The following is a 15,515-nucleotide window of genomic DNA, read 5'->3' as shown; positions in this document are numbered from 1 at the left end:
TATCATTATAGTAAAACAAATCAACAATTTCTACATTTACTGCAAAAATACTATTTTGATCATAGATCGCAAAATATTGCTATCCTATTTTTGTTTAAATATAGACAATTGGCAACAGAAAGTAAGAAGAATTACTCTGCAGCTGTATATCGATATTTCGATTGGAAAGAACTAAATGAACCTAAAATTTTGTTTTCCATTCGTTTGAACAAACTTCGACACAACTGTTAACCAACTTAAAAGAAAAACAAATCTAAATAACATAATCTCACGAAAATTCGAAAGTCCCGCAGACAGCGGAAACAATGATTGGTAAATTATCAGCTTGGTACCGAGACAATGTCTCTGAGTCCGTGGAGTGTGTTTCATGCCGATTAATAAGTGGATTTGGTATGCTCGGCATTGGAGCGTTTCTACTCTCACAAGCAAAACGTCGTCGCTCACCTGTGGAGCACTATGCAATGAAAAGCATTGCGGCAGGTGAGTGTAATGAAGGAGGTATAATTGAAAAAAAAATCACTCATATTTGTTTTTTATATAGTTGCTGGATTTTTGGGTGTTGCACGTTTGGCAGACGCAGACTTTCTAAAGGCGAAGGCGGAACCCGTCATGGAACAGAAAAAAGTTACAGGAGATCATCCGTTTTTTAAGCGCTGATGTTATTTAATTATAGACGCTTGTTAAATTTAATTTGTTCATTACATTTATTCATCGGCATATAGACACATTTCCTGGCTTCAGCGTCCCACCTTTCCTAGCTTGGTGTCAGTCTTTGGATTGGCAGTTAGATTCTGAACTGCAACAATAGTTTCGTTGATCTGAGTTTGTAGCTGACGTAAACTTTGTATTTGCAACAGGCGCAGAATACGCATGGGATAATCGAGAGCCGGATCGTTAGCCGAAACAACATCGTTGCCCTTATCAAAGGGAAATGGGGTGCCAGTTATCGCTGTTTTGTGGGTGGCTGTTGGAGCGACGCGTTCATGCACAATGCGCGCCACGGCCTCCAGCTGCAACAAATGATTGGGGTGGTAGGGCACTTTAAGCTTTGTGGCCAAGGCACGTACCCCAGCAATAAACTCCTTGTCGTGAACTGTTTAATGAACATTAGTAATTATTATGAATTCCTAGCTCTATTGATTGTAGCGTGCGAATCTCACCATTTATGCTGCCATTAAATATGGTTTGAACTTTTTGCTGTGAAAGCGTTCCATTGCTTTTGGTCTGGCCTTCGGGATGACTATTGATTGATTCGTATTGAGCAGGATCGTCGAGATATTCGAGACGTATTGCATGTCCCACCAACCAGGTGAGCTGCTCCAATTGTGATTCATATGGGGGCATATTCAAATCAGTGCAGTATTTCTTATAACCCTCTTCCCAAACCAACATGTTGTCCAGATTGCGCAATTTTTCGCGATCTTCAATTGTATAGAGACGTATCTTTTGATCTTCCAGCCAAAGCACTGTGCTTGCGAATTCCTTGCGATCTGCGTGCAAGGAAGAGGATGAGTAAGGCGTATTTTAATTCAGAATGCTCACCATTTATATACTCACTGCTTAATGCAACTTCGCTGGGTGTTGGATGACCCAGCGCCTCGAGCTTTAGCTTTAACATTATTTTGTTCCTTTAGCTAGTAATACACAATTTAACAAATTAGGAAATAAACATACAGAAGAAATCCCACCGGGTGCACTAAATAAAAAGTGACCATTTAGTATTCTGAATTACGTCTGGGCACACTGCTGCACAGCTGTCACTTATCGATAACATTCGGCTGCCAATAGTTTGAAATGTTTTGATTGTATTTGATGTGTTTATTTATGATGGCGAACGATCCGTTGATTGCGCTTATATCTGAGCATATACAGATTTGCATGCTGCCCAGCCTGAAAGTAGATCTGGATGAAGTTCAGACTCTGCCGACGCACTTTAAGGACTATCATTCCATGCTCGAACAAGAACTGCCCAAGTTATACGATTTACTACACAAAAACGAAGTTGTCTTATTACATGATCTTCCATACCAAGAGGTATTGACCCTACGAATAAACTGTGCTACCTCTAATTTACATCCATTTATTATTACAGATTCGAGCCAAACTTGTTTTGCTGCTCTGTGAGCTTACCGCGTCGCCGACGATCTACAGACTTAATAGCGGTCAAGAACCATTGCTGCAGAATGCGAATCAATTGCTTAGAAAACTGGCTTCCAATTGCAATAAAGCTGAGGAAAATTTTATTTTCAAATACTATGAGGAAAAGCTGCATAAGGACTGCTGGAAGCGTCAGCTGGGCGCGGTGCATGGCTACGTTCGATACTTGGAGGTTGAATAATGAGTAATGCTGTGTATTTAACTTATATTAATTAACTAGTATTGCAGCATCGACACTTAAGCGACGTCAAGATGTCCATGCGAATGCTTGCTTTCAGCTTAGCTGTGGGCCTCAATGTGCGCGAGAGCTTTCAGCCGGAATACAAACAGCTGGGCGTGCGCATATTTACACTGATGTTAAGGCATGGAGTAAGAATATAACTAAACGTTTCATATGCATTATATTCATGCAACTGATTTATTCACACAGCGCCCTGATGATATTCAGCAACTGAATGTGCATAGCGTTATTTACGATAATGTATTCAGGGATGTCCAGAGCATGGAAACACTTAGCGGAACAATCTGCAATTGGGATTGCCTCTTACTGTGCTTGGATCATTTCATGAATGTGGATGTTTTTATGGTATAGTGTTTCTTCCCGCTTTTTCATATTTTATGAGTTAAGCTAATGCTTCGTTTTTTCAGTGGAATCATTGCGATGACATGCTCGAGCGACTAATCCAAAATATTTCACTGACCTCTAGCACAGAAATGTCTGTTTCCCTAATGCATTTCATAACAAAGCTTGGCTACTATTTTGCCATCAATAAGAACGAAGTCACAGCAGTTTTATCCACTGACCTAACGAACTCAAATCAACTGACTGAATGCCTGCAGGTGTGTGCCTCCCTGAATGTCTGCACCAATTATCGATGGGCAAAGAGTGTACTGCAAATGCTTGTGCTGGAGTCTGAAAAGCTGTTGCGAAGCGTAGATGCGGCTACCAAGCTGCTGGTCGAGATGCAGCGCTGTTTTCTGGTGTTTGTGCTGCCTATTCCTCTCCAGGCCTTGCACGCCCATTTGCAAGAGTTTTATGCCAAGTTTGTTGCTGTGCTTCTAGAAGGCGTCACCGTCCATCAAGGCAATAAACAAGTCCAAACGGTTAGTTTAACTACAATAACATTAGATTTACCTTATATTTTTATATGCTGGAATCTTTTTTCCTTAGCTAACGCAGCTGTTTATACAAATTTTCATTTATCAACTGAAAAACGGTTCCACAGATGATCGAACTCCGTGTAATCTAAAGAACTACCTGACTGCGCTGGAGAATTTATCGCTGATTATTGTTAAATAAACATGAAAAAAACTATAAAAATTAAAAGATTTTTTTATTTGTATTTGCTTCATTTCTTGGATTGAAATCAATTTAATGTGAATTTGCGCTTTAACTGAGATCTCGGAACTAGTTCAAACTCAAAGTGGCAAACATTACAACACTTTTCAACACTCTTGAACAGCTGACTGCATCAAAGTTATTGTTGATGCTCCCACGTGTTAACGGCGAATACAAATATTTTTATAGAATATACATTTAATTATTAATTAAATTAATGGCGCTATTATCCCAGAAGAGGGCACCACCTGCCGAAGACGTGGACGCGTCTTCCGCCTCAGAAAACGACGAGGAAGAGGACAAAATTGATGAATGCGATAACGAAGGCAATCCCGCTTGGGCAAGAACAATTGCTAAGCTGCTGCAGCAAAAGCCACCTGAGAAGCAAAAGAAGACAGTTCTCTCGCGAGCTAAGAAACTGAAGCCCAACGATGCTCAGAGCAGTAAAGACAAAAAGAGCTACGACTTTGAGATCGATGGAACAGAAGTTGAAGTCAAAACGGAAAAGGATATCAAAGAAGAGGAGGGCTCCGCACTTGACACGGAACTGAAGCGTCACCAGCGCAAAAATGTGCCACTGCAGCTGCGTGTCAAGCCCGATAAACAGGATATGGAGCGAGAGCGTAATCTGCGCAAGGTGGCGACACGAGGCACGGTTCAGTTCTTCAATGCAGTGCGCATCCAACAGAAGGATCTTGAACAGAAGCTGGCTGAGGCCGGACCGCTGGACAGCCGAAAGGATGCAGTACTCAAGAACATAGACAAGAGCAAGTTCCTGGACGTATTGATGAGCGGTAAACGCTCCACGTCCACGGCAATTGACAACGCCGTGAAGAAGGAGGAGCCGGAGTCGACGACAGATGAAGACGAGGATGAGGACAAGCCCACAAATGGGGCTGGCAATAAAAAGAAATCCGAATGGAATGTGCTGCGCGAAGACTTCATGACCAACAAGAAAATCAAGCACTGGGATGAAGAGGACGAGGAAGAGGAAGAAGAAGATGCGAACAGCGCAGAAGATAGCGAAGATGAATAAATATGTAGTACTTAAGTTCTAGTTTTTAATAAAATAATTAATTAACCATTTCCGCATTGGACGTCATGTAAATGCCCACAATCAATCCGAACAGTCCAATTGCTGAGCCAAAGATCTCCACAATTAGTATCTTGACAAATAGGGATGAATTGGCGGCGTCCGCAAGAGCCGCTCCAGAGCCCACAATTCCCACGCAGATGCCACAGCTGAGATTCACTAGGCCAACAGACAGGCCGGCGCCAAAGGTGGCGTATCCCGTGAATATGTTTCGCGTCATGATCTTACGATGGTTGATCACATTGTGAATCACATAGGTCTGCAGATTGCCGGAGAACACAATCGAGCTGATTAGACCGTAAATGGCAACGGCTTCGCAAAATATCACAGATATGAGATTCTTAGTTTTAATGCGAGGCGCACGCACTCCTCCTCCGACAATGCTGACGCCCGTCATGTAAATTCCAATAGCAGCGCCCACAACAGATAGTGAAACGCATAGTCCGACGCCCAGACCAGCCCACATGTACGGACTAGTTGTGTGAAGGAACCAGCTCAGGCCCGAACGTTCTCCTAGGCCGGTCATTACATTGCCCAGAATGAAGACCAGGACCCCAAAGAGGCACAGGCCAAAGAATATAAGACAAATTGTGCGAATTCCCATTCTTTTGTTCTTTCCTCAATTAAACGTATATCAATTAACCGATAAAATTAAATCTCTGCCTTTTTTTTTTGACATGAATTTCAAAAATTTCAAGACCATTCAAATGAAGCCTGTGACGTCACAAGCTCGGTTTATTTGCTGCCCTTGTATTAAATAACACTTTAGACAGTTGAACTTCAATGCGCGTCAATAGTTAAATTATTAAATAGTTAGTTATTATTCAATTGGTAATTAATGCTGTCACAAATTATGCTGTACCAAATAAGAACTGAAATTATTGCACAATTAACGCCATATTTGAAAGCGAACTTGTTCAATTGCAGCTCAGCTCATTCGGGACCCACAAGTTCATTCAAAACTAACGCCTTATTTGAATGAAAAAAAGCCAATATATAGGTTAAGATTTATTGTATAGACGTTTTTCAAATTATTTGGATTGTTTATTTTCTGATATTCATTTATCGTTTCCATTATTATTTATTTTTATTGGATTAGCGTAATTTATTTGAAGTCTTTTGTTTTTACATACATATATATGTACATATGTATATTATTTGGATTTTCGTTTAAATTCGATCAGTTTTTTGTTTGATTTTGGTTTTTGTGTTTTGGCATATTGTTAAATTAACATTTAACGATTTGATTTGGCCACGCGCTCGAGTTCATCCTTCTTCTTGATAGCATACGAGTTGGATGAGCCCTTGGCTGCATTGATCATCTCATCGGCCAGGCACTCGGCAATGGTCTTGATATTACGAAAAGCAGCCTCTCGTGCGCCTGTGCAGATCAACCAGATGGCCTGGAGTGTGATATAAGAATTAGCGTTAGGAAAATATGTTGTTAGCCCTACCAAACACTTGCCTGATTGACGCGACGCAATGGCGATACGTCGACGGCCTGACGACGCACAGTTCCAGCGCGTCCGATACGCGTGGAATCCTCGCGTGGCCCAGCGTTAACAATGGCATTGACCGTGACCTGCAGCGGATTCTCACCGGTCAGCAAGTGGATGATTTCGAAAGCATGCTTGACGATGCGACAAGCGAGCAGCTTCTTGCCATTGCTGCGTCCCTTCATCATTAGGCCGCAAGTCAGACGCTCCACAATCGGGCACTGGGCCTTGCGGAAACGTTTGGCTGCATAGCGTCCGGCCGAGTGCGGCAAATAGCGAGCGAACTTCTCCTTGACAGCGATGTAATCTTGCAGCGAAATGTCACTAATTGTAATTTCATCGCAGCTCCAGCGTCCGAATATCTTAATTTCGGGCCACTCATTGATGGCTGGCTGGTCGAAGCCATTCACATCGTTCTCCTCCCAGATAGCATCGTCATTTGGCTGCTGAGCTTGACCTGCGTCCTGCAGTTGTTGAGACTCTGAATTTTCATAGCCAGTCTCAAAGTTGGATTCTCCGTATTCAGACATATTCGATGCAGTTCTAAACAGGGACGAAATTATTTCATTTGTATTTTAGTAGCTTTTATTTCTTTTTCTCGGTTTCTTTTTTTTTCTAAAAACTTACATCGCTTCACGTAGGAGTTTAGAGAAATTCGACCGTTTCGGTTGAGAGCAGAAGACAAAATGGGTTTGATCAAGCTGACAGCGTGACTGTGCTTAACTGGATTGAAAATGGCAGTTGAGCCAATAGTTCGCTCAATTAAACTATAATTGTTCCTGTAGTCGATGTCGAACAGTCGATTATTTACAGTTGGGGCAGGCATTCAGCGATGGTTTGAATGACGAAAAGTGATACAACCTTAACAATGTTGGATGTCCTTGATTAGAAACGGCGAATGAAACAATGTTGGAAAACAATTTCGATACAGATGCTGCAAGCTATCGGCCAGATTTTTAATATCGGTCAAATTCAATCATTACAATAAATGATAGAAGCAGAATTTTCATGGAAGTTAGTATATGGAGGCTTATTTAAAAAGGCAATGGGCAAGCGATTAAAGTTGGATCACTCAAGTTATTGGGGATTGTTTAACAAAACGTATGTATTTAATAGCTTTTAATATGGAATACTTTCTATAGTAATAATATTGTTGGAGTACTTTCTAGTACCTCTGCATTAGCAGTAGCATAAGATTATACAGTTTTATGTTTATTATCTGTAGTTGTAGTTAATATAATACATTTTTTTTTTTAGAAATACAAGTGCCAAAAATGAACAAATAATATAAACAACTACATTTAGCTATATCATAAAAACACACACACTTGGTTTTTTTTTCGCACACTTATAAATTAAACTGATAACAATATAAAAAATAAATCAATGTAATTTTTACACAGCGCGCATTTAACGTATGATGCTGAAAATTAACGAAACGCGCGCGGCGTAAAAATTGTAGATTTTTGTAACTTTATAACTTAATAAGTAACTAAAGTCCCATGTTGTCGTGAGCGCTGCAGAGGGGGCGAGGGGTTACGTCTGAAACAGTAACTGCGTATATCGAGATTGTAATTTCCAAAAGATGGAACACCGTTGTTGTTGTGTCTTATATGTCGGAATGGCTTGATGACTGATTGTTGTTTTTGTTTTTGTAGTATCTATTTGTTTTTGTTTTTGATTGGGCGCGTGACACAGACTGTAAAAACTTTAGTTAAGTGCTTGAAGAATGTTGTATATCGATTTAAATTAATTAATACTCACGGCCACTTAATCCTTATCACCCATTTTAGCTTTGGATGTCATATATATGCCCACAATCAAACCAAAGAGACCAATGGCCGAGCCGAAGATCTCCACAATCAGAATCTTGACAAACAGTGCGGCGTTAGCAGCATCCGAAAGCGCTGCTCCGGAGCCAACAATACCGACCGCGATACCGCAGAATAAGTTGACCAGGCCGACGGCAAGGCCTGCACCGAAAATCAGATAGCCCGAGAACCAGTTTGTGTTCATCACGGTCTCGCTGGCGAGCGCATTTTCCATATTGAACTGCTCCAGCTGACCAGAGAGCACGATGGCAGTAATGAGGCCATAAATGGCGACAGCCTCACAGAAAATAACCGAAATCAAATTCTTGGTCTTAATGCGTGGCGCCTTCACGCCACCGCCCACAATGCTGGTGCCCGTGGTGTGAATGCCAAGGGCAGCGCCAACGACAGACAGGGAAACAGATAATCCGATGCCCAGACAGGCCCACATGTACGGACTGGACGTGGTCAGGAACCAACCTACGCTTACGCGTTCGCCCTTGCCAGTCATAACAAAGTAGAGTATGAGGATCGTGGCCGCGGCGAGGAAGAGCCATAGAAATGTTTGCGTTACGACTGTGCGTATTTGGGGCGCCATCTTGCACGATTTTTGGTCTGTCTATTGTTTAAAACACTGTATAAACTCTGAATTTAAATAAAATTTATTTGCTATTTACCAAATTGCAGGCGTAATTGTATTTTTCTCGGCCGACAGGTGACTGCTTCGTGCGAAAAAAAAGAATCCACAATCACATGACGTACATTTTCTCTATCACAAGGTATCGAGTAAGTCACGCAATCGATATACTTTCGATATGTCAAATGTCAAAGAACTTTGACTTGACATACTCGATAAACGCGCTCAACCATAAGCAGATTGCTATAGAATTCAGTAAGTAAATGCACTTGCAAAAGTTCCACACAGGTGGCGCCAGTGTGCTGCGCGCGTAAAATTCAAATATCGCTAACTGCCAACAACATAACTTATAAGATACTTTCACTGAAATATATGCAAATTGCATTTATATATTCATTTCGCTTTTTATTATCTCTGTCTGCAGCTCAGTGATTCGCACATAAAAATAAGTTATGACATACAGATTTTTTTTGTTTTTTAATTTTTGTTGTATGCATTGTATGCGTAAAAGAAGTTCGGCCCGAAATACGCACAACTACCAGTGAAATTTACAGTTCATTGAATTGACCGAGCTTCTGGCTGGCAGCAGCAGCAGGGCACACGTTTAACAGCGGCCACGTGATGGCAACATAATCTAAAGCCACATCACCATTAAATATTTACACTACATTATAATTTTTGTTCCTCTTAGGCGCGTGCCCAGCAAACACAAAAGCTTAGCCCAAGACCAAGCGGGCATCAAAATGCTCTCCTTGTTGCCGTTGCTGTTGTTGTTGTTGTTTTTGTTGCTGTCGTCGTGTGCCCACGACAAGCGACAACCGCAACATTCAATTAAACGTAATGTGTTGTTTGTTGTCCCTCCAAAATGGAGCCGCCCACTCTAGACATCTTGATAATAAATGTAAACTTTTCCACTTGTAAAATCCGCCACAGCATAAAGAGTGAAAATAAAATGAAAGTCGTCTTAAGGCCAAACAAAAAATAAAAAAAAAATAGATATATATATATATATATATATATATATATATATATGTATATATATATATATATATGTATATAGAGTAAGAGAGAGGAGTATGTGAGGTCGGGTGGTCATCGTCGTGTGTCTCAAGTCAAATATCACAAGAAAAATCCATTAACCTGTGCTCTTTTTTTTTTCCTCTTGACTTATTTTTGTGTGCGCGCTTTATCTCTCGGGCCCGACCGACACGCTCCTTGTTCATCCGCATTCATTTAGGCAAATGGCAAATGGTGGGCGGGGCAGGCCGGTGCGGTGCGACGCGGCGTTTGCGATTTCAATTTAAGTCTAATGTTTCAAAAATTGAAATTACCTAACAGTATAAAGAAAATGGGCAAGGTTTGTGAAAATGAAGCGTTAAGATACTTTTTTTTTTTTCGACGCGTCGCGACGTCACTCTCAGTGTCTGGGAAGAATCAGAGAAGTGGGTGTTGATTGCCCTTGACTACCTAGAGAGCGGAATATGTTAATCTGGCATTTTTTTGCTCATAATAATAATGTAATAAGAGATCAAAGATAATAATTTGGCTAAGGGCTTTTTGTAAGGGTTTCCTCTATGTCTTTCCTCCGAGTATTTCTGCTAAGTACAATATTTCCTCTAAGTCTTTATTGCTAGAGTGAACGGTCGATCCTCCAAGTATTTCCCCTAAGAGCTTCCTCTAAATATTTCTTCTAAGTCTTTTTTTTTCAAGTATTTCCTCTAAGTAATTCGTCCAAGTATTTCCTCCAAGTATTTTTCTAAGCATTTTTCTTCAATTATTTCCTCCAAGTCTTTAATGCTGAACGATCACACACTTCCCGTCACTTCGCTTTATTGCACTGACTGAAGAAATGCTGCAGCTGCTGCCCTTTATATAGGGCGACTTTCACTCAAACACTGAGACGCGCTCAAATGTTGAGCCCGACGGCAGGTAGATGTCGCTGTAGTCAATATTGAAGTGACCAATGAGAACGCTCTCTTCTGCAGTCGAGCTTTAAGTGACCAATGGGAACACTCTCTGCTACTGCAAGCATTCTAGCTTCGTTTTAATTAAATATAAATACCAAATGAATACTGCTGCATGCCTATAGACAAATTTAATGATCTTCTGTAGTTCTAATTTGTCTCTTGCTTTTGTGAAAGATATATAGACACATATACGAACAAATATATTGGCACACATGCATAGTTAAATCGGATTATCTGATTACGCTGTTTATTTGAAATACGATTATGTATTAATGAATAACAATTACATCAAACATTTAAAAACATAGAATATGTATAAAAATGAATCTCAATTAATTTTTCCTTCCTGTGGATATTTTGTTGATGTGGTGCAGCTTTTCAATGTTCTCCATTATGTCAACAAATATCTCCATCATATTTTCGATGCGCGCACAGTTCTCGCTCTGACTAAAATAGAGTATGATAATCGATTATGTATATCGATAACGTGTTATCAATAACGTGAACTCACATTGCCATTAGATCGCGAAGTTCGGTAATTATTTTCATTTGTTGACTGGGGTTTGGTGTTGGTTTCGCTCGGTTATCCACACTTATCCCAGGCAATTTGTCGGTAGGTCGCAGCCTGGGCGTCAGGTTGATTTGCGCTGTGCTACGCTTGCGCCAGATGCAAAGGTAACGCTTGAAGCCGGCCTGTAGCATGCGAGCTATTACCATGTCGTTGATGATCAATTGCTTCTTCACATCCGAATCGGCGCTCAGATAAATCGCTTTGAATAGATTCTAAGACTTGTGTCAATTGAAGGTCATTTTGGTGACCCGAAGGCCAAGTGGACTTACCAAGATAATGGCATAGGAGACCACAGCGAGTACCACAAAGAAGAATGGTGCGAGCACTCGGTGAGCATCTTCCAGAGAGGTATAGGAAATATCGTTCATGAGGAACCGAATCTGGGCAACTATGGATGAAAACTCGGTTGTATACTCTTCGTTCGATTGGCTGAACGCAATGCAGCCCAACTGGGCAAATGCGTAAATCGAGATCAGACAGAAGAAGCATAAGCCCAATATGCTTTTAATCGACTACAACAGGGGGAAGGGGAAACAGGGTGAAAACTAGATGAGAGCATTGCAAATGCTACCTCTTACCACTCTCATGGCGGCCAGCACCTGTTGAATTGACCGGTGGAACGATATGAACCGTATGGGCTTGAGCCAGACCAACGCATTCATGATGCCCAGCATATGTAAGTACACATTCCAGCCTGTACTCAACTTGTCCATATTTATATATCTCCTGTGGTTCTTTGCGTAGACTTTCTCGATGTCTTTAATCGTAACTATGTGCCAGACATTATAAAACAGCACGCAGTACGCTGCCTAAATAGATGGACGTAGAAAAGGATTATGAAATCGAAAGTGGATGCGGAATGGAATCCAAATTCACTCACAATCAGGAAGAGTACATCAACATAATTATAGAAATTATTTTTGTAGGCCGATGGGCCGACCCACTTAATTTCCCGAATTTCCACATATGTATAGTATATAACGATGATGGAAAAGATAGCTCCAGCAGAAATGGTTACGGGTGTCAAGGTTAGGAAACTGTTTATCTGTATGCCTTGTATAAATGCTGAGGGCATCACCAGTCCCGTGGGCATTATTTCGAACATTAGTCTGAAATTCGTAATGTGATATTAGGAGAGGAACAATCAGTTTAATAGATCTTGAATACTAACTTAAGAACCTGAATCATATTGATGTCCTGGAAGTAGATACTGAATTCGATAACAAACAGACGTGTGGCCGAATCAATCCATCCCGCTTTCATCAGATTCCTCAATAACTTCCTATTACCTTTATAATCGAACTGCAGGTTAATTGGAAATCCTCCACCAGAGTATGTGACAAAAGTTGGTTGCAGACTTTTGGCGTCTGCCACATAGTCTATCCTATAATGACAGTGATTAAATAGATCGATTATATTAGTTGCAAGGCCAAGAGGCTAAGAGTGGATAGAAGAGGTTGAAAGAGGGGGTAAGAGGAGGTAAGAGTAGCTAAGAGAGAGGGAGCCATGGTGAAGGAGAATTACTAGGAGTGCAGACAGAAAGAGAGAGAGAGAGAGAGAGAGTTGGAGACAGACTTAGATGAAGACAGAAGGAGAGAGAGAGAGAGAGGGAGAGAGAGAGAGAGAGAGAGTTGGAGACAGACTTAGATGAAGACAGAAGGAGAAGGAGAGAGAGAGAGAGAGAGAGAGAGAGATCCAGAAGGACAGACCGATCGAGAGATCGAGAGGGAAAGGCGTTAGATGGATAACGATGGACAGTTTAGGAAAGAGGTTAAGAGGTATTTAGATAGATATTAACCATACAAGCTAGTTTTAATTTATGATCTATAAATTCTAAATGAATACATAAAAGAAACAGCAGGAAAAAGGAGATTCGGACAAAAAATTAGAGGATGATGAGTGGAGAGGCGAAATAATAAATATATTAACTGAAAAGATCTTTTCAGAGAGAAGCAATAGATATACGATTCCATTCGTATAGTCCATTGTATCATTACCAAAACATAGCACAGGTGAACACCTAAGCTTACTTACTGCTGATAGGTGCCTTTGAATTCATTCTTAGGTAAATAGTTTGGATAGCACTTCTTCCCGTGTATATCGATAAAATTGATTTTTTGCGGACATCGTGTCTGCTTGACGCGTATCTGTCGTAGTCTTGGTACACCCATCATTAGGCCCATGTTGAATACAAATGGAAATTCATCTCTCTTTTCCCCGGTAAAGTTTTTCTCATGGTGTAGAATATATAGAAAATTAAATGACGCAAAATCCCATATGTCCCATATTTTCTGTACATTGGCGAAAACCGGTCCAATATACTTATGGTGTGACCTGTAGTTTGACTCCTGAACGAATGCATGCTTTGTCTGCTTGTAACTATAATAGGAGTATTTATGAACCACGGTCTCTGTAACTGAACGAACATAGATGGTTAATGGGTGCACCCATGCAGAACTCTCGATGTACTCACTTATTTGCGTGCTAACGAGTAGAATCAGGAGAATAAAAAACTCTGTTATGATGTTTTGAATAATGCGTTCGCTAAGAATCTGGTAAGACGGTTTCCTTGTGTAACGAGCCGGCATATTTTTTAAAGATTTATATTTTCTTTATCAAATTTTTAAGTTAATAATTCGTCACATTCGATGTATTTGAGTAAATAAGCAAGGAGGGTAACGACTCAACTGATTTATTTTCAAAATATGGAGATTTTCGTTCTAGAGATTTAAATCTCCATAATTTTGTATTTTTAAAATGTGATCTCTCTTTTTGTTTTTCTCTATCAGGTGTACATGATTATATGATCATGGATAAATATATATACATATTCCAATAGATGATACCCTTTGGAATCTAGTTTTACATAGAAAATATATATACAGGTTAGATTAGCTTATCTCTGACTGTGAGTTCATCATACTGTAGGTAAGTCATCATAGGGTATGCATCAACAATCGAATCGCTCCCAAGTGCAGGGATTGAATGGTCTGTGAGTGGCGTTGGCTGAGAGAGCTGGTATATGGCACTCTTATGGCCATTTATTAGACTGCAGCTGGGAAGTTTAAGGGCGTCGCCTTGAAGTATGCAACACTTTGTTAGCACTTGACTGCGCTGTGGCAGAGGGCTCTGTGGCATATGCATAGGCGCTGCCATTGTTAGCTGCCTGCCAAGCGAGCTACTCGGCCAGGACAACAAAACGCAACAACTTGGCCCTGCCATGGACCGGAAGTAGCCCGGGCATATAAAAGCTCTTCCGCTCCTTTCCGGTGAAATGTTGCATTTGAAGCAGTGCTGCCTCAGACACAAACACTACAAAGCCCAGCAGCAGCAGCAACGACAACAGACAACAACCACAACAAGTCGACATCAACTCTTGCTCTGCACTTAGAGTGCATCACAATAAACAACATAAAAAGAATGCGCAATCAATCGTTAGCATATGCGAATATTTTATATACCCTGTAATACGGTTGGCTGGGGAAATGCTGCGGGTTTTATATCCTTGAAAGGTCTTCAACATACAAGTTCATGCAGCTCTAATTGGCTCTCTTTATCTATCTCTCTCTCTCTTTCTCTCTATCTCTCTCTCTCTATCTCTCTCTTTCTATAATGGATATATGTAAATATGTATATGTTTATATTTAATATAACTCAAAGCTCTAGCATAATCTATTTTATGCCGTTCTCATTTTGTTATTATTCAGTAATATTTTAGAATTTTCATTTAATTAGTTCATAATATAAAATTGGATTCATAGCTTATCGTGAGCTCGAAATTGTTTTATTAGAAATGCCTGAATTTAAATTATAAATTTGTATATAAAATTTAAATTTGTCCCATTAAATTTTCATTTTATAACATTTTAACTTAAAATATTAATATAATTATACATATTATATCTATATTAATTTTGACTTTTTTATGGTACTGCAACTTTAAAACTATAGCCACAGCGTATCACTATTTCTAGATATAATATAACAGTAATTTGTAAACTTTATCTAAATGTTTTTTTTTTTTAAATCTAGTTTATTTAGTTTACAGTTCCATTATATCAGACAAATGATAATGATATAATAGAGTTTGAAATAAAAAAACATTCAGAATTTCTCATTAATAAATATTTAACAAGCACTATTTTTTTATTTTTATTTATAAGTTATAAATTATAACACAATAATTCATTTTTTTTTTAATTTTTTTTTTACAAATGTTTGTAGTTTTTTGCTATATTATATTATACATCTTAGCTAATCCTGTATTTATTTCTTAATTTTAGAATAATTTATTTCCTAATCTGTTCAATTGTATTTCATCATTATATTCGATTCCGCTCCATTCCAAAGGGCGTGGAGTCTTTGACAAGTTAATCAGCTAATTTAATGTAATTCATAGTTAATATGCCCGTGATTTTGATTAACCATCTATAATTGTAAAATT

The 15,515-nt window shown here is 39.6% G+C and overlaps 8 protein-coding genes across 11 annotated transcripts; 3 read left to right on the top strand and 5 right to left on the bottom strand.

Moving 5' to 3' along the window:
- Positions 1-27: 27 nt before the first annotated feature.
- Positions 28-690, top strand: LOC108621219 (uncharacterized). Its single transcript, XM_018018407.2, has 2 exons — positions 28-480; positions 542-690. The coding sequence occupies exons 1-2, from the start codon at positions 306-308 to the stop codon at positions 655-657; spliced, it is 291 nt and encodes a 96-aa protein (XP_017873896.1). The 5' UTR covers positions 28-305; the 3' UTR covers positions 658-690.
- LOC108621214 (tRNA-splicing ligase complex subunit RTRAF) lies at positions 639-1,696 on the bottom strand. The gene is made up of 3 exons (XM_018018400.2): positions 1,558-1,696; positions 1,161-1,490; positions 639-1,093 (listed from the first exon to the last, which is right to left on the bottom strand). Exons 1-3 carry the CDS (start codon positions 1,616-1,618, stop codon positions 738-740), a joined length of 747 nt encoding a protein of 248 aa, XP_017873889.1. The 5' UTR covers positions 1,619-1,696; the 3' UTR covers positions 639-737.
- Positions 1,596-5,439, bottom strand: LOC108621218 (Vacuolar H[+] ATPase PPA1 subunit 2). The gene is made up of 2 exons (XM_089462296.1): positions 3,293-5,439; positions 1,596-3,216 (listed from the first exon to the last, which is right to left on the bottom strand). Exon 1 carries the CDS (start codon positions 5,191-5,193, stop codon positions 4,570-4,572), a length of 624 nt encoding a protein of 207 aa, XP_089318422.1. The 5' UTR covers positions 5,194-5,439; the 3' UTR covers positions 1,596-3,216; positions 3,293-4,569.
- LOC108621211 (uncharacterized) lies at positions 1,813-3,484 on the top strand. Its single transcript, XM_018018396.2, has 6 exons — positions 1,813-2,034; positions 2,093-2,329; positions 2,386-2,526; positions 2,588-2,743; positions 2,806-3,261; positions 3,329-3,484. The coding sequence occupies exons 1-6, from the start codon at positions 1,813-1,815 to the stop codon at positions 3,455-3,457; spliced, it is 1,341 nt and encodes a 446-aa protein (XP_017873885.1). The 3' UTR covers positions 3,458-3,484.
- Positions 3,714-4,584, top strand: LOC108621212 (RRP15-like protein). Its single transcript, XM_018018398.2, has one exon. The coding sequence runs from the start codon at positions 3,714-3,716 to the stop codon at positions 4,530-4,532; it is 819 nt and encodes a 272-aa protein (XP_017873887.1). The 3' UTR covers positions 4,533-4,584.
- Positions 5,440-5,584: 145 nt separating the features above from the next.
- On the bottom strand, positions 5,585-7,023 carry RpS5b (Ribosomal protein S5b). Of its 2 annotated transcripts, XM_018018401.2 has the most exons (3): positions 6,713-7,023; positions 6,055-6,628; positions 5,585-5,992 (listed from the first exon to the last, which is right to left on the bottom strand). In XM_018018401.2, exons 2-3 carry the CDS (start codon positions 6,613-6,615, stop codon positions 5,825-5,827), a joined length of 729 nt encoding a protein of 242 aa, XP_017873890.1. In that variant the 5' UTR covers positions 6,616-6,628; positions 6,713-7,023; the 3' UTR covers positions 5,585-5,824. The 2 variants fall into 2 exon arrangements, with proteins under 2 accessions (XP_017873890.1, XP_017873891.1); XM_018018402.2 differs by having other exon boundaries at positions 6,055-7,023.
- Positions 7,024-7,162: 139 nt separating this feature from the next.
- LOC108621216 (V-type proton ATPase 21 kDa proteolipid subunit c''-like) lies at positions 7,163-8,730 on the bottom strand. Of its 2 annotated transcripts, none has more exons than XM_018018403.2 (3): positions 8,574-8,730; positions 7,850-8,515; positions 7,163-7,793 (listed from the first exon to the last, which is right to left on the bottom strand). In XM_018018403.2, the coding sequence occupies exon 2, from the start codon at positions 8,492-8,494 to the stop codon at positions 7,856-7,858; it is 639 nt and encodes a 212-aa protein (XP_017873892.1). In that variant the 5' UTR covers positions 8,495-8,515; positions 8,574-8,730; the 3' UTR covers positions 7,163-7,793; positions 7,850-7,855. The 2 variants fall into 2 exon arrangements, with proteins under 2 accessions (XP_017873892.1, XP_017873893.1); XM_018018404.2 differs by having other exon boundaries at positions 7,163-7,784.
- A 1,990-nt stretch (positions 8,731-10,720) lies between these two features.
- Positions 10,721-13,881, bottom strand: LOC108621209 (polycystin-2-like protein 1). Of its 2 annotated transcripts, none has more exons than XM_089461809.1 (8): positions 13,545-13,881; positions 13,106-13,487; positions 12,243-12,455; positions 11,952-12,180; positions 11,650-11,880; positions 11,341-11,583; positions 11,012-11,283; positions 10,721-10,943 (listed from the first exon to the last, which is right to left on the bottom strand). In XM_089461809.1, exons 1-8 carry the CDS (start codon positions 13,657-13,659, stop codon positions 10,913-10,915), a joined length of 1,716 nt encoding a protein of 571 aa, XP_089317935.1. In that variant the 5' UTR covers positions 13,660-13,881; the 3' UTR covers positions 10,721-10,912. The 2 variants fall into 2 exon arrangements, with proteins under 2 accessions (XP_089317935.1, XP_017873882.1); XM_018018393.2 differs by having other exon boundaries at positions 10,721-10,947; positions 13,545-13,880.
- Between the last annotated feature and the right edge of the window lie 1,634 nt (positions 13,882-15,515).

The sequence above is a fragment of the Drosophila arizonae genome, chromosome 2, assembly GCF_054131065.1.
Source record: "Drosophila arizonae isolate 15081-1271.41 chromosome 2, UAZ_ARI_1.0, whole genome shotgun sequence".
NCBI lineage: Eukaryota > Metazoa > Arthropoda > Insecta > Diptera > Drosophilidae > Drosophila > Drosophila arizonae.
This window is presented reverse-complemented; position numbering and strand designations above follow the sequence as displayed.

What these genes read in the sequence shown, in the direction of transcription:
- LOC108621219 (XM_018018407.2), top strand. Translation starts at nt 306, where the DNA reads ATGATTGGTAAATTATCAGCTTGGTACCGAGACAATGTCTCTGAGTCC. An exon ending in AATGAAAAGCATTGCGGCAG is followed by an intron (nt 481 to 541) that starts GTGAGTGTAATG and finishes TTTTTTATATAG; the next exon opens with TTGCTGGATTTTTGGGTGTT.
- LOC108621214 (XM_018018400.2), bottom strand. Translation starts at nt 1,618, where the DNA reads ATGTTAAAGCTAAAGCTCGAGGCGCTGGGTCATCCAACACCCAGCGAA. An exon ending in CAGCGAAGTTGCATTAAGCA is followed by an intron (nt 1,491 to 1,557) that starts GTGAGTATATAA and finishes CCTTGCACGCAG; the next exon opens with ATCGCAAGGAATTCGCAAGC. An exon ending in ATTTAATGGCAGCATAAATG is followed by an intron (nt 1,094 to 1,160) that starts GTGAGATTCGCA and finishes TTCATTAAACAG; the next exon opens with TTCACGACAAGGAGTTTATT.
- LOC108621211 (XM_018018396.2), top strand. Translation starts at nt 1,813, where the DNA reads ATGTGTTTATTTATGATGGCGAACGATCCGTTGATTGCGCTTATATCT. An exon ending in TGAATGTGGATGTTTTTATG is followed by an intron (nt 2,744 to 2,805) that starts GTATAGTGTTTC and finishes TCGTTTTTTCAG; the next exon opens with TGGAATCATTGCGATGACAT. An exon ending in GCAATAAACAAGTCCAAACG is followed by an intron (nt 3,262 to 3,328) that starts GTTAGTTTAACT and finishes TTTTTTCCTTAG; the next exon opens with CTAACGCAGCTGTTTATACA.
- LOC108621212 (XM_018018398.2), top strand. Translation starts at nt 3,714, where the DNA reads ATGGCGCTATTATCCCAGAAGAGGGCACCACCTGCCGAAGACGTGGAC.
- LOC108621218 (XM_089462296.1), bottom strand. Translation starts at nt 5,193, where the DNA reads ATGGGAATTCGCACAATTTGTCTTATATTCTTTGGCCTGTGCCTCTTT.
- RpS5b (XM_018018402.2), bottom strand. Translation starts at nt 6,615, where the DNA reads ATGTCTGAATACGGAGAATCCAACTTTGAGACTGGCTATGAAAATTCA. An exon ending in CATTGCGTCGCGTCAATCAG is followed by an intron (nt 5,993 to 6,054) that starts GCAAGTGTTTGG and finishes ATCACACTCCAG; the next exon opens with GCCATCTGGTTGATCTGCAC.
- LOC108621216 (XM_018018403.2), bottom strand. Translation starts at nt 8,494, where the DNA reads ATGGCGCCCCAAATACGCACAGTCGTAACGCAAACATTTCTATGGCTC.
- LOC108621209 (XM_018018393.2), bottom strand. Translation starts at nt 13,659, where the DNA reads ATGCCGGCTCGTTACACAAGGAAACCGTCTTACCAGATTCTTAGCGAA. An exon ending in AATATGATTCAGGTTCTTAA is followed by an intron (nt 12,181 to 12,242) that starts GTTAGTATTCAA and finishes TACGAATTTCAG; the next exon opens with ACTAATGTTCGAAATAATGC. An exon ending in CTTCGCGATCTAATGGCAAT is followed by an intron (nt 10,948 to 11,011) that starts GTGAGTTCACGT and finishes ACTCTATTTTAG; the next exon opens with TCAGAGCGAGAACTGTGCGC.